Source organism: Natrix helvetica (assembly GCF_964273705.1).
Source record: "Natrix helvetica genome assembly, chromosome: 3".
Lineage (NCBI taxonomy): Eukaryota > Metazoa > Chordata > Lepidosauria > Squamata > Natricidae > Natrix > Natrix helvetica.
In genome coordinates, this window is record NC_138549.1 from 40,605,230 (window position 1) to 40,618,690 (window position 13,461).

Sequence of the window (13,461 nt, forward strand, 5' to 3'; positions counted from 1 at the left end):
ACATGAACATGCACAGCCCGTGCACACACATGCATACTTACCAGCTGCGATGCTCCGTGACACCTTTGCAACACTCCAGCTGCTTGGCGGAGCGTCACGCAGGCTCCAGTACGCTCCGTGCACCGAAGCCCCAAAGAGCTCAAATACCGGTAAAGAGTGCAGGTGGGCAGGCCTTCCGGAGCACAGTACCAGAACGTTTGCTCCCGGCAGGCACCGGAACGCCCATACTGGGGCATACCGGTCATAATCCACCACTGAAATCTCTCCAAACTCGATTGCAGAAAATACGACTTCAGCAACAGAGTGATCAATGACTGGACTGCACTACCTGACTCTGTGGTTTCATCCCCAAACCCCCTTAATTTTAACCTTAGACTGTCTAGTGTGTACCTCACCCCATTCCTAAGAGGTCTGAAAGGGCGTGCATAAGCGCACCAACGTGCCTACCATCCCTGTCCTACTGTCCCCACTTATTCAATTTCAATTTCAATTCAATTTATTTGTGCTTCTAGACCGCCCCCTCTCCCAGAAGGGACTCGGGGCGGTGTACAGTCCATAGAGAATATCACAAAAATACAATAAAAAATTAAATATGTACAGTTTGGAGGAGGTTAAAATGCAATTAAAAGAACTGTACAAAGCTAAATAAATATAATTTTTTTAAAAATCCCTAAAACAGACACAACAGATTAAAAACCCTAAAATAACCAGATAATAATACATTTGCCAGGAGGGACAGTTGTAATTATGCCATTCATATCCATTTCCTGTATTCATAGTCATGTTTATACTTATATCTGTTATTTTATACATGCTTGACAAAATAAATAAAATTAAAATTAAATTAAACCTTCACCCTCATCCTACACCCGAGCTAGGTACTCCACTATGGGAAGATAGCATATATATAGAATACATATAGCTCAATCCTGCCATCTAGTGGCTGCCTGAAGTTTTGAAGCCAGGTATATATGGCACCGTTGTTCGAAATGTACACGTTTACAATCTGTATTAATTGCACCTGGTTCTCCTACTGCCGTTTAAAGTCTAGTAACTTAAGGTCACATGATACTTTCAAATATTATTTTTTTTAAAAAAAAACACATAGGTCATGAACCGCTGCTGAGATAACGGGATGCATGGCGGAACAAGCTGCAAAAGTAAAGGGTGTGTGTGTGGGGGGGGGGGGGGAGAGAGAGAGAGAGAGAGAGAGAGAGAGAGAGCGGCAGATCTACTTCCGGCGCTCTAAGGAACTACTTCCTCCCCCCTCCCCGCTCCGTTTCATTGATCTCCTGAGAGAGCGGAAGTGTTTTTGTTTTGGTGCCGCTGGGTAGTGTGGGAAGGCCGGTGTCGTCGGCGCGCCAGCCTGCGGTGCCGGAGCTCTGGAGGTGGGAGAGGGCTGGAGGGGAGGCAGCGGCCTGGGACAAGGAGCGGACAGCGGGGCCCCGAGGAACGTGCGGTACGTCCTTCGCCTCGCGCCCTTCAGCGCATTGGAAGCGCTTCCATCTCCACAATTGTATTGTAGTCCCAGGAGCGGACGGAGAGTCAGCCTTGATCCGGGAGCCTCCTGTGAAGCTTTCCTCCCTGCCCGCCTTGGAGGGAGGCGGCCCGGCTTCACTCGGCTTTCCTTTGGCCAACCTGTCCCCGCTGGATCCGGAGGGGGAGATAGATGGAGCGGCGTCAGGAGGGCGATTTCCTGCAGCTCTCTCGGAGTTTCTCTCTCTCCGTTTCTTAATGCTAAGGTTTCTTTTAAGCGTAAACGGGCGATTTCCAGCTGTTCACTCGGAGTCTGTCTGTCTGTCTCTCCGTTTCTTAAACGATGCTACATTTCAAGTTGTATGTGAGGATCCTAATCCCCTGGGTCTCTGCCGGTAATTGCCTCTTGAGGGCGAGCCTCCCTGGCAGCAGCAGCTGCTGGCTCGCTTGAGATTCTTGTTTTACAAAACAAAACAAGTTATTTGTAAAGCTGCCTGCTGGCCTTACATCAAACCTAAGTAGTTTATCTCTCTCTCTCTCTCTCTCTCTCTCTCTCTTTTAATTATTCTGTTTCCCCGTTTGCTAGCCTGGCAATAGGAATAGAATAGACAGGAATTGGCTGAAATTTATCAGGCAGGCCATATTCCTTCAATTAATTGTTTTTCTCCCAGAGTTGAGTGTGGCTGTCTCCAACCTAGCTTTTATGCTGGCATGAAGTGTGGGGGGGGGGGGGGGGGGTTGAAATCTGATACATCTAATGCATGACATTTGGGAAGATGGCCTAGGGCAGGTTTTTTTCTACCTCTTCAGATCCCAGACTGCTTTTTAAATTCGACCTGCCCATAAGGCCTTTTTTAAAGAGTATTGGTTTTTTCCCCCCACTTTCTATCTGCTTTTATAAATTTTCACCTTATAAATTTTCCATGTATCTGGAAAAAAAGGAGCATGGGGGCAAATTAGGGTTTTCATCTATATGGGTGATGTGTACTGTTCAAATAGATTTCATTCATCTCAGGTGAATATAATGCATTGGCTGCAAAGACCTTTAATCTGAGTCAGAAAACCTCTATCTTCCTCTTTCCCTTATAAATGAAGAAGCATTCTGTGATGGCTCAATGGAATTTAACTATAAACTCAGGGAATTCCTATTGTTCAGATCCCCAACGTAAATGATAACATTTCCTGAGAAGGAAAAGAAATCAAGGCAAGGTTTGAACATTTTTAATAAAAATTATATAGCAATGGCTACTTTGGATTGACTTCTGGCATCTATAAATAATTATCTTGATCTTTCCTTTGGCTTAGATAGGGCTGAATTCGATCAGGTTCTGTTGAATACACTTATTTCTAGATAAATATATATGTCATTGGGACTTAATATAACTTGACTATCTCTTTTTGTCCTTAAAGCTTAAAAGTTGTGGCATTTAATTTGTTTACATTTTACTTTGTTTTATTATGTTTTGTTTTATGCATTATAATTTTTCATGGGATGTTTGGATTGTAGGTTAAGTTGAATATTTCAAAAAGTGATTTAAAGGTTAGTCTAATGTCTAAAAGTCTGCTTGGTTTTCATGAACAATTCTATGTTTGATAAAAATTCTGCAAGCCTGTAATTCATGTATTTCATTTTTTCTTAGATTTGGGTTCTTCTGAAAACACTGGAACTCATCTCTCTTGCTGGTGATCCGTCCTATAATCTGCAACCTGCCTGAAGGCCATAGCTCTGGAAAAACTATTTCCTTTTCTCCTTATAAAAACTAACTCCTCCCATAATTTTAAAAGTCGATTGGAGAATTCTTATTTTATGTTCCTTGAGATTGGAATATTCAAGTACATTTTTGCAGGCTACCCAGACATTGTAACAGTAGAAGAAATAGGACCTGTTCTATAACCATCAATGTAATTTTTAGGAAACCATTAAAATGGACATTTATATTAGAAAGGGGACAACTTTTTACCAGTGCCTACAATATAGATAAGCCACCTATTTTTCTTGCAGGCTTTATTATTATTATCATAGTTATGGCAGCTGCAACAATAGTTCATGATACTTCGGAAGCTGTGGAGCTTTGTGCTTCATATGGCTTATACCTTAAACCCATCACAAAAATGACTATCAGTGTGGCACTTCCACAGTTAAAGCAGCCAGGGAAATCCATTTCCAACTGGGAGGTAATGGAAAGGCTAAAAGGAATGGTGCATACTCATCAGTTCTCAACACTACGTATTTCTAAAAGTACCATGGATTTCATCCGATTTGAAGGAGAAGTAGAAAATAAGAGTTTAGTTAAATCCTTCCTGTCATGTCTAGATGGCAAAACGATCAAACTTAGTGGCTTTTCTGATATTTTAAAAGTGCGTGCTGCAGAATATAAAATTGATTTCCCCACACGACACGACTGGGATTCTTTTTTCCGTGATGCAAAAGATATGAATGAATCTTTGCCAGGGGAAAGACCAGATACTATCCATTTGGAGGGCTTACCTTGCAAATGGTTTGCATTAAAAGACTCTGGCTCAGAAAAACCAAGTGAAGAAGCTCTCATTAAAGTATTCAGCAAATTTGGAGAAATACGTAATGTGGATATACCAATGTTGGATCCATATAGGGAAGAAATGACTGGCAGAAACTTTCATACATTCAGTTTTGGAGGCCACTTGAATTTTGAAGCCTACATTCAATATGAAGAATATGCAGGTTTCATCAAGGCGATGAATGCTTTGCGAGGGATGAAGTTGATGTACAAAGGTGAAGATGGCAAAGCAGTGGCTTGCAACATAAAGGTGATGTAGTGCTGAACTCTTCTTCATTTTCAAAAAGTCGCTCAATTTCAGGCAGATATTCTACTAATTTCTATTTAGAAACTATTCCTTGGAGTGAAAAGAACAGAATGCTGCGACAGATTTTAGCAAATTTTCAAAATTACTTATCAGATATGTGTATATTAGCTTTCTACAAATAACCCAGCAGGTAAATTGCAAGAGATAGTACAGGGAGTCTGTAACTTTATACATGGTAATGTTCCAAATTCAGGTGATAATAACATACATATTACTAAAATACACTGTCAGCAGTTAACTAGAAGTTTAGGAAATGCAAGTGAAGCAAAAATATTTTTTCTAAGTGAGGTATTTTAAAATACTACTGATAAATATTCATCTTGTAATGAACATAAATCCAATGTGCCATTCCTTTGAATATTTGCTTTTTATATATTTCCCCTGTGTGCACACTTTACAAGCAAAAGGGAAAAGCAATAACAGAATGAATGAGAAGTGGGAAACTTTCTTCTGCTAGCAATCATAACTTATTTATTTAGCCTTCTCATGACTTGGCAAGAGAGCTGTGCAAATGATATAATGTCTTTGGAAGGTCAGAGCAATATTTTTGGCCTTTTGGATAGAGTTTAAATGTGTAGTTTACGTATTAGAGAGGCTTATTTGGCCCCAAAAGCCTTCCATAGCAAAAAAAAAAAAAGACCTAATTTTCTTTGAAGACTCTAGAGATTTTATGATATGACGATGGTGCTTTAAGCTTTTGCACCTTAAGGTACTTATTTTGTCATCTGAAACTTTCCTAAAGTTGCAGAAAAGGCAAAATGTTACCTTTCCTATTTCAAGATTATGTTCTTGAAATTGTTGTAGGAATACTATGGTTCTACACCTGGCTCTACACTTGGGTGATTCATGTGAGATGTATGCTGTATGGAAGTAGACAAAAATAATTTTGTGAAGTATTGCCTCTAAATGAGATGGACAGCACATAAATCTAATACATAAATGAATAGTAATGCTATATAAATAGGCATTTCCCATAGAATAGCTCAAGGGAGCCTCTTTGGCAAATGCATATTTGCCAGTAGTTTAAAATTTATATGAGAAACAGCTATGGTTGTGATCGCACTTGATTTAGAGGTTACCAATTCTGTGTTCAGATTGTTTGCAGGCATTTGCAGTTCTACAGAAATTACAGATAGTTTTCATTTAATGTTAATTGGGAATGGAAACTCCATTATTGTGTGATACAATAAGTTTAAAAAAACATGTGATTGTGCCACTTACTGACAGCAGTTCTGGCAGTCCTCGTCGTATAGTTAAGTGGACACATGACCCCAACTTGTGACTTACTGCCAGCTTCTGCATTGATTTTTCTTGTTGGAAGCTGGTAGCGAAGGTTGCAAATAGTGGCCATAGAATGTTGCAATGCTCATAAATATGAAGACCAGTCATAATTAACAGACAATGATTCAGCACCACCGAAAGTTTGAGCACTTGCTGAATAAGTGGTCATTAAATCAGGATAACCTGGGCTCAGTTGCTAATCCCACTAAATTCAAAAGAATTTAGAATTGCAGGCAGATTATTTGATTGTCCCAAATGTTAAGACCATAGTGGCAGGCACACATGACAGGGCCTTTTCTATAGTAGCCTCATTCTTAGGTGCATAGTTTTATTAGAGACTTGGCTGTGCTCAAATGGATTGTAAAAAGGCAGCATATTTCAATCTATTATTAAATTTTTGGATGGTACTCTTCTATAGTATAATGTTTTAATTAAAACTGTTTTTCTATTTTAGTTGGAATTATATTTGAGGCTGGTTTATATCATCTACATATAATAAATGTATATTTAAAATTCCTATTTTATATGACATATTGATAATTTAGAAATAGTTCAAAATATTAGGTTAAAAACTTTTACAGCTATTTGGAACACCATTAAAATAGATGGGAGGCTGATGGAGCAATTAAAAAGGAATAAAAAGTGCTCTGTTAAGAAAATCAAGGTTTGTCTCTTTTTTCCCGTAGTAAAAAAATTTGTTAATTTAAATGGTTATGAATATCAAAGGAGTCTAACCATTTATGTAGTGACTATTGATTGAAGAGTTGCACTGCAAAAGGATTATTGTCATAGTATTGCTTAAAATGCTCTGTCCTGCTTTGAGTTAGTTCATAGTAGTACTGTTTTAATCCAGGGTCAGAAAGACTCTCCACTGATCTGAGGTTATTAACTTTAATAAAAAAAAATTTTTTTTCCTACGTCTGTAAAAGGTTTCATTTGATTCCACAAAACACTTGAGTGATGCATCAATTAAGAAACGTCAGCTTGAAAGACAGAAGCTCCAAGAGCTTGAAAAACAAAGAGAAGAGCAAAAACGTAAAGAAAAAGAAGCAGAGGAAAGACAAAAAGAGGAAGAAAGGTGGGTTTCATTCTTTCATAAGAAATATTATAAATATTAGATTATAAACTTTGCCAAATCTGGAAAAATGCATTTATATGTATATTGGGAATGGTGTCTATAAAGATATTTCAAACTAATTTATATTTCATGAGATTTATAGGCAAATACCCTGTTTCCCCGAAAATAAGACCTCCCTGGATAATAAGCCCAATTGGGCTTTTGATCGCATGTGCTAAAAATAAGCCCTCCCCAAAATATTGCAACACAGCAGCAGCCATGAGGTGACCACACTCGCCTCCTCCTGCACCTCAAAAATAATAAGACCTTCCCAAAAATAAGGCCAAGCACTTATTTCAGGGGTCAAAAGAAAATAAGACCCTGTCTTATTTTCAGGGAAACACGGTATATTTCCAGGTACTGTAATCTGGCCAATTACAGATCTAACTTAATATGTTAGAAAAATTCTGTGCATCCGTCAGCTATCATCATCAAATAATACTAGCTTTTGCACATTAAAATAAAGTTAATCAATCTCGGTAAAGTAAATGTGTATCAGTGTACCAGATATTTTCTTATAAGTATAATTAACCTGAGATGTTAAATCTAGATTGATCTCTATCATTCATATGCATGTATTTAAGGTATTATAAACTTCTTTGAGATCTACTGTTGAACATATTCAGACTATAGAAGCCTCCAATCTTTGTAAGGCTAGTTTTGAGAATAGTTCCATTTGGTTTCCATTTTGTAAGTGGCATGAAAATTGTTCATATTCTCTTATTTTTACCTATTTGTCATAAATAACATGTGTTCATGTTTAGGGACGGAGAGATTCAAATATAAAACCATGACAAATGCAAATTCTTGAAGTCATTTGCAGAAATGTCATGATACATTGGTTCTCACCATATTTTCTTTAGTAGAAAAACAAGAAATCTGTAGGCCTTGGACTAGGCATACAGCAATTTGCTTTTCTATGCATTTTACATCAATAAGGCAAATTACTTTATTATGTATTTGGTTTAATATAAAACGTACAGAAAGATGTAAACTTGGGACAGTTCAATTAAGGCTGGTAAAATAATTTTATATTGCTTTCACCTTCAAATGACTATGTTTGAATTTCAAATATAAGTAAACAGGAACACCTAAAATTGTAAAGTAATATGCCTTTCTAGGAAACAGAAAGAACTTGAAGAATTAGAAAGAGAGAAAAAAAGAGAAGAAAAATTGAGAAAGAGGGAGCAGAAACAAAAAGATCGTGAAACACGTCGAAACAAGAAAAGGCTTGAAAAACTTCAAGCTGAAGAGCAAAAAAAGTTGCAAGAGAAAATAAAACTAGAAGAGAGGAAGCTTCTTTTAGCTCAAAGAAATCTTCAGTCCATTCGACTAATTGCTGAACTACTGAGCAGAGCCAAGGTAGCTCTTTTTTAAAGTTTTCCATAGAAAAATGCCCTGCAGCCCAAGAAAAGAATATTTGTAGAGGCCTATACTAAATATGTACTTATAATTTAAGTAAAGGTATGCATAACATTTATCAGATGCTTCTGATCTCCTGTTTTTTTCTAGTTGCTGTATAAGTCACTATACCAGTTACTGATTTTTACGTCAGCACTGGGCTTTTTCTCTAGGCTAACTCCCCTGTCTCCTTTTCCCCCTTTCTTGTTTGGAGGATTCATATGCCAGTTGTGTTATCCTATATTACAAAATCAGTGGTGGAGCAAAAGGGACAAAAATCAGGATTGGATATCAAGGTCCTCTCTCTTCCATAATTTCCATTGTTTCAGTTTCCTCAACTGTGGTCAACAAAACTACTTGTTTCAGTACAGTACACAAGGGTTCAACCCATATTCTAATCTTGTCATTGCATTAAGGAATTTGGGATTAAGACCCTTGAGGGCTTTGGTTTAATTTGTCAGCTTTATTGTATCAAATTGGACAGTGAGAATGTTGGGGAGGAACATGAGGCCAGTCCTGGAGTCTGGGGAAAGCTCGGACAAGGGCTCTGTGTCAGAGGCAGAGAGGGAGCCATCTGGGAGTTATGTGCTGCCTCCAGAGCCTCCAAAGTTGGACATCAGCGAGGCACAGGAACAGGGGGAGCCTGTTCCCAGAGCACGCATGTGCAGAGCTGCTAGAAGACAAGAACAGTTAAGACAAAAGGGGTGACTTGAGAGTAAGACTTGAAGATGTTTGGCCCCTTCCATAAGACATAAATGAGAAGCAAAGGCACGTGAGCCTTTGCAGGAAGCAACTTTGATCGTTCTAGTCGGTTTAAAGTCTGAAGCTCCGTTTTGACTCTGTGCTCTGTGTGGCCTTGCAAAGCTAATTTCCAATTAGGTCTTTGGTAGGGTTTCAAGGGAGGTAAAGGTGGGTGCTTATCAGCCTTAGCCCGAAAGACTTTGGCAGATTTTTGTCGGACTCTTTACAAACTATTTGTGACTCATTACGGACTGTGAATGAACATAATTCACAGCTGTTGAAATAAAAAGAGGGTTTTTGGGACTAAACGTGCTTTTTACTATCTCAGGAAGCCTAGTTCAGAACAGAGGCCATCGCAGCGAAAACTGAGCTTGGGAGCCCATTTTCCCTGGCAAAGTGCTCAGGCCACCATTGGTGCCCCTATATGAGTTGAGCTGGCCATGCCCCCCCTGCCTCGCCCATGCCGCCCCCCCCCCCCCCGTGGTCAAACAGAACCCTGATGCGGCCCTCAATGAAATTGAGTTTGACATCCCTGCTTTACCATTCCATATTTTAAAAACTTTTTTAGATTTAATAAATAAATATGCTTTTGTCCATTACATTCATTGTTTTTTGAACTGATGCAAAGTTGATTTTATTATGGAAATGTATATATTTCTTTTTCTTCAATATTGGTAGGCGGTAAAGCTTTTGGAACAAGAACATAGTGAGGAAAAAATCCGCCTTCAGCAGCTGGAAGAGAGGAGAAAACTACAAGAGGCAGAACTCCGACGAGTAGAGGAAGAAAAAGAAAGAGCTCTTGGACTGCAGAGGAAAGAAATGGAATTGCGAGATAAATTGCTCAAAAACCTTATGAGCAAGAAAATGGAAATAATTCCTGTGAAAAAGTGCGAACTTAATACAGTGGAGCCCCCCACTTGGAAAAGCCTTGCAAGTGTTCCCCATTGCATCACATCTACCTCAGCGCAGCCCACCTTGTCCCCACCGCTCCACATTTGTCAAAGCAGCATAGCAGCTAATGAAAGTTGCCCTCATCCAAAGTACTTAAATGGGAGCTTCCACGAGGAAGGCCTTCAAGAGACAATGATCAATATTTGCAACAAAGATAAGGTCTCTGATGAAAGTAGTTTGGATGTCATTTCCAGTGTGCCCGCAAATCAGCAACCCAACAGCACATTGGATCATGAAACGATCCTTTATAAGAACTCCCTCTCAGAACAAGGCAAATGCAACAGAGAGCCAAGCAAGGGAAGAAGTCATTCATGCAGAGACAGAGACGTTTGTAATCACCAGGGGAAAAATAAAATTGAAAAAAGCAGGCACAGAAGAGACTTAAGTAGCGAGGATGAGAAATGCAGGAAAGAAAGGCGTCCTTATAAAAAACACTCAAGAAAGAGTAGCAGTCCTCACCAGAGGAGTCCAGATTTGGAATATGCCCGACAGAGACAGACGTTTAGTAGCGACAGAGATCAGGACAAAAGAGGGCGCAGCCACAGCCACAAGAGCACCGGGAAGAAACAGAAACATCGGAAGAGATCTTTGAGCAACGAAAGAAGCACTTGGAGTAGGTAATAGAGAAGTTATCTTTTTCTAAGGGCTATTTTGGAAAAAGAAATGCAAAGATCTCTGCTTTGTCTGTCTCGCAGAGAGAAAGGAAACTGATTTTTTTTTTTTACTTGAATGATTTGCAGAATTAAAGAATTCATAACCACCCTTTTCAAAACACATCTTTTTGTGACTTAATTGTCAATGGTTTCTTGGCTGTCGATTTTGATAGTTCTTGCTCCCATTGAAACTGTGATAGCCAGATTAGTTTCACTTATTTCCAGTATCCAGTTGGGTTCATTTTAGTTGGTAATGACTGTAATCATAGCAATTTCTGTTTAGAAATCGGCATGTATAGTTTTCTAATAAGAAATGTAAAGTTGATGAGTTACTACATACTTGATTCAGTAATTCCATGCAGGACTTTTTTGCTATCTCGACTGGTGCTAGATGCAACCATATTTTTATATAGTGCTGTAATGCCTTCTTTGCTATTTTTGCCAACTGCATTATTTCCTTGAATGGTCATGTTGCTTATTCTTTTACAGGTTTTGAAGCTCTATTCCATTTCAAAGCAAATATTCAGGATTTGTGTGGGAAGGAGATTTCCAAGAAAGTAGATTACAAAATTGCTGATGCATCAATATTTGAATCCCCCCCCCCCTCCTTAAATGCAGTTTTGAGGCATCTATATTTGAAAGAAGGGCTTTTCAGCTAAGTAATATATATGTGTGTAATGTTCAGGTTCAAAGTTATATTTTCTCCCTTTATAACATCTTTGCTTCGAGAAATGAAGCTCAGGAATTTCCCCCAAATATTTTCATAGTGCAAACCAGCTTTCTTACCATTTAATGGTAAAATTGCAAAAGCCATTGCCAGTGAATACAAACTGCTTTGTGTCTGGAAATAATAAAGATCTATACACATACTCCATTAAATCTGACTTTCTTTGTGTTTGAGATATTATTGACTTCTACAGAACGCTTAACAGAAATTGAAAATTTGCTATATTTGTACTTCTTTATTCGTAAAAATAATCCAGTCTGGTATTGGGGGCTGCACTTAGTTATGAAATGGTTTCGGCTTGCAGGGGCTCCTGAATCCTAGAAATGATGTCATTGGATGGGGAGCAGGAATGAATTCTGCAGGAATTAATTGAGCAGCTGAAAATCAGCCATTTGGCAGCATAATCTAAGAACTCAGACCTGAAAACTCCTATTAAAATCAGAGGTTTCTATCCAAAGAACACATCAAGGAATATGAAGAGAAAAAGCAAGAGTGCATGATGTCACAAAAAGGATTTTAAAAAAAGAGAAGATAGCCCCTGCCTTCACTAGAATTAAGCAATCGATTTCATATCCTCCCCCAGGAAGTAAACACACAGATATCTGAAGAAAGGACTTCATCATGTGTTCCAGTGACAAGAAGTAAAGTGGCTCAGACTTCCTAAAGAAAAAAATGGGTCTGATCGATAAAGGTTCTGAAAGCTAAAATTGTATGAGGAACAACTGAGGGAGCTAGGTATGTCTATTGAAGAAAAGGGTTAAGGGTTGTTAGCATATGACATTGTTAATTAACCAGAGACAATGCAATTGCAGAGTAGTAGTTTGACTGCCAAGGTATCAACTGTTGTAGAAAAAGTTTGTGTGCTTCTCATGGTGTGCCATAAGAAGGTAAGCTGGCTTCGTACCAGAAAGAAAACAGTGGCTCTCTCTGGAGTGTCATCCAGGCCTGCTCCTTCCTCAGAACCATCTTGCAAATGGGTGTTGCAACTGGGAAAATTCAGAGAGCAGGGTTCTGACTGCCTGCACAGAGCACCAGCTCATCCCTCCACCAAAGTGGTACCTATTTTATCCACTCGCATAGAACATGCTTCCAAACTATTAGGTAGAAAGAAGCTGAGGTAAGTGACAGGAGCTCACCCTGACACACAGTGCTAGGACTCTAACCGCTGGAGCAGAAAGCATCTCCAGCATCATTAAGCCATTGAGCCACCCCATCTCTTATAAGATTAAGGGTGATAAGATAGCTGTCTTTCAGTACTTGAGGGTCTGTCACAGAGAAGGGGAGATTGATTTATTCCAAAGTACCACAGGACAGGAAAAGGAAGTAAGGGGTAGAAGTTTGTTAAAAGAGATGCAACCTGGAACTCGGGAGAAATTTCATGACATTGACACCAATGAATCAATAGAATAGCTTGCCTTTTGGAGTTGGGGATGTTCCATTGCCAGAGCTTTCAAGAATAGACTGGACAACCATTTGACTGAGATGGTATAACCTCTCTTGCCTTGAGCAGGGGATTGGACTAGAAGTCCTCCAAGGTTCCTTCCAGTCCTATGATTCTATGGTATAATGCTGTTCTAATGCTGTGAAAGCCATGGGAATAGGCTCATCCCATGTGGCTCATCGGTTGCATTTTACACTTCTGCTTTGTGATGGTTAATGATCCTTAGCCCACAAATTGCAGGTACTTGTGTAATAATAACTTCCTTCTCTTTCCAATAATTCCTAGAGTTTCTTTTAAATGGGCCTTCAGAATTCTATAAGATAGAAAACCTGTTGCCGGTTGGAAGCAGTGCACCTACAGACATTTTTCTTGGGCCAACCAAGCGCTCTGCACTTCTCAGCTTACTATTTTAAAGGTAGTCTAATTTCTAAAATTAAGTGGGAGAGCTAAGCCCCAGCCTCTGTTAGAAAATGGAAACGAGTGGCTGAAGCATATTGTTTAATTTGCATATATACTTTCCAGTCTATAAAAAAAAATGGACATACAGCAGATTACATCCTGAGGACCTAAAGAGAGTATTGGGAGCATTATCAGCAGTTTATCTGACTTGACACAAGCGTATCAGGAGTGGGTTGCTCCCGGCATTGTTGCCGGTTTGCTTCGTGCGCACTTTGCTTCGTGCGCATGCGCAGTTGACTAAATGGTTCTGCACATACACAGAACATGAAAAAAATTACAAAAAAAACATGCTGGCAATGGCAGCGCCAACCAGGGAACCAGTTCGGGAGCGTGGCCAGCCTGGGTCGCTGCCGGTTCTGCGACCAAGGCC

General features: G+C 39.3%; 1 protein-coding gene across 3 annotated transcripts; it reads left to right on the forward strand.

The window, feature by feature from the left end:
* Positions 1-1,284: 1,284 nt before the first annotated feature.
* Positions 1,285-11,348, forward strand: AKAP17A (A-kinase anchoring protein 17A). Of its 3 annotated transcripts, none has more exons than XM_081946789.1 (6): positions 1,285-1,459; positions 3,117-4,263; positions 6,531-6,679; positions 7,840-8,080; positions 9,539-10,428; positions 10,954-11,348. In XM_081946789.1, the coding sequence occupies exons 2-6, from the start codon at positions 3,502-3,504 to the stop codon at positions 10,958-10,960; spliced, it is 2,049 nt and encodes a 682-aa protein (XP_081802915.1). In that variant the 5' UTR covers positions 1,285-1,459; positions 3,117-3,501; the 3' UTR covers positions 10,961-11,348. The 3 variants fall into 3 exon arrangements, with proteins under 3 accessions (XP_081802915.1, XP_081802917.1, XP_081802916.1); XM_081946790.1 differs by lacking the exon at positions 1,285-1,459 and adding an exon at positions 2,485-2,680; XM_081946791.1 differs by having other exon boundaries at positions 9,539-11,348.
* The last annotated feature ends 2,113 nt before the right edge of the window (positions 11,349-13,461 follow it).

Excerpts from the sequence above, each read along its gene's own strand:
- AKAP17A (XM_081946789.1), top strand. The coding sequence starts at position 3,502 with ATGGCAGCTGCAACAATAGTTCATGATACTTCGGAAGCTGTGGAGCTT. Across the intron at positions 6,680-7,839 it reads AGACAAAAAGAGGAAGAAAG|GAAACAGAAAGAACTTGAAG; the intron begins GTGGGTTTCATT and ends ATGCCTTTCTAG. Across the intron at positions 8,081-9,538 it reads AACTACTGAGCAGAGCCAAG|GCGGTAAAGCTTTTGGAACA; the intron begins GTAGCTCTTTTT and ends CAATATTGGTAG.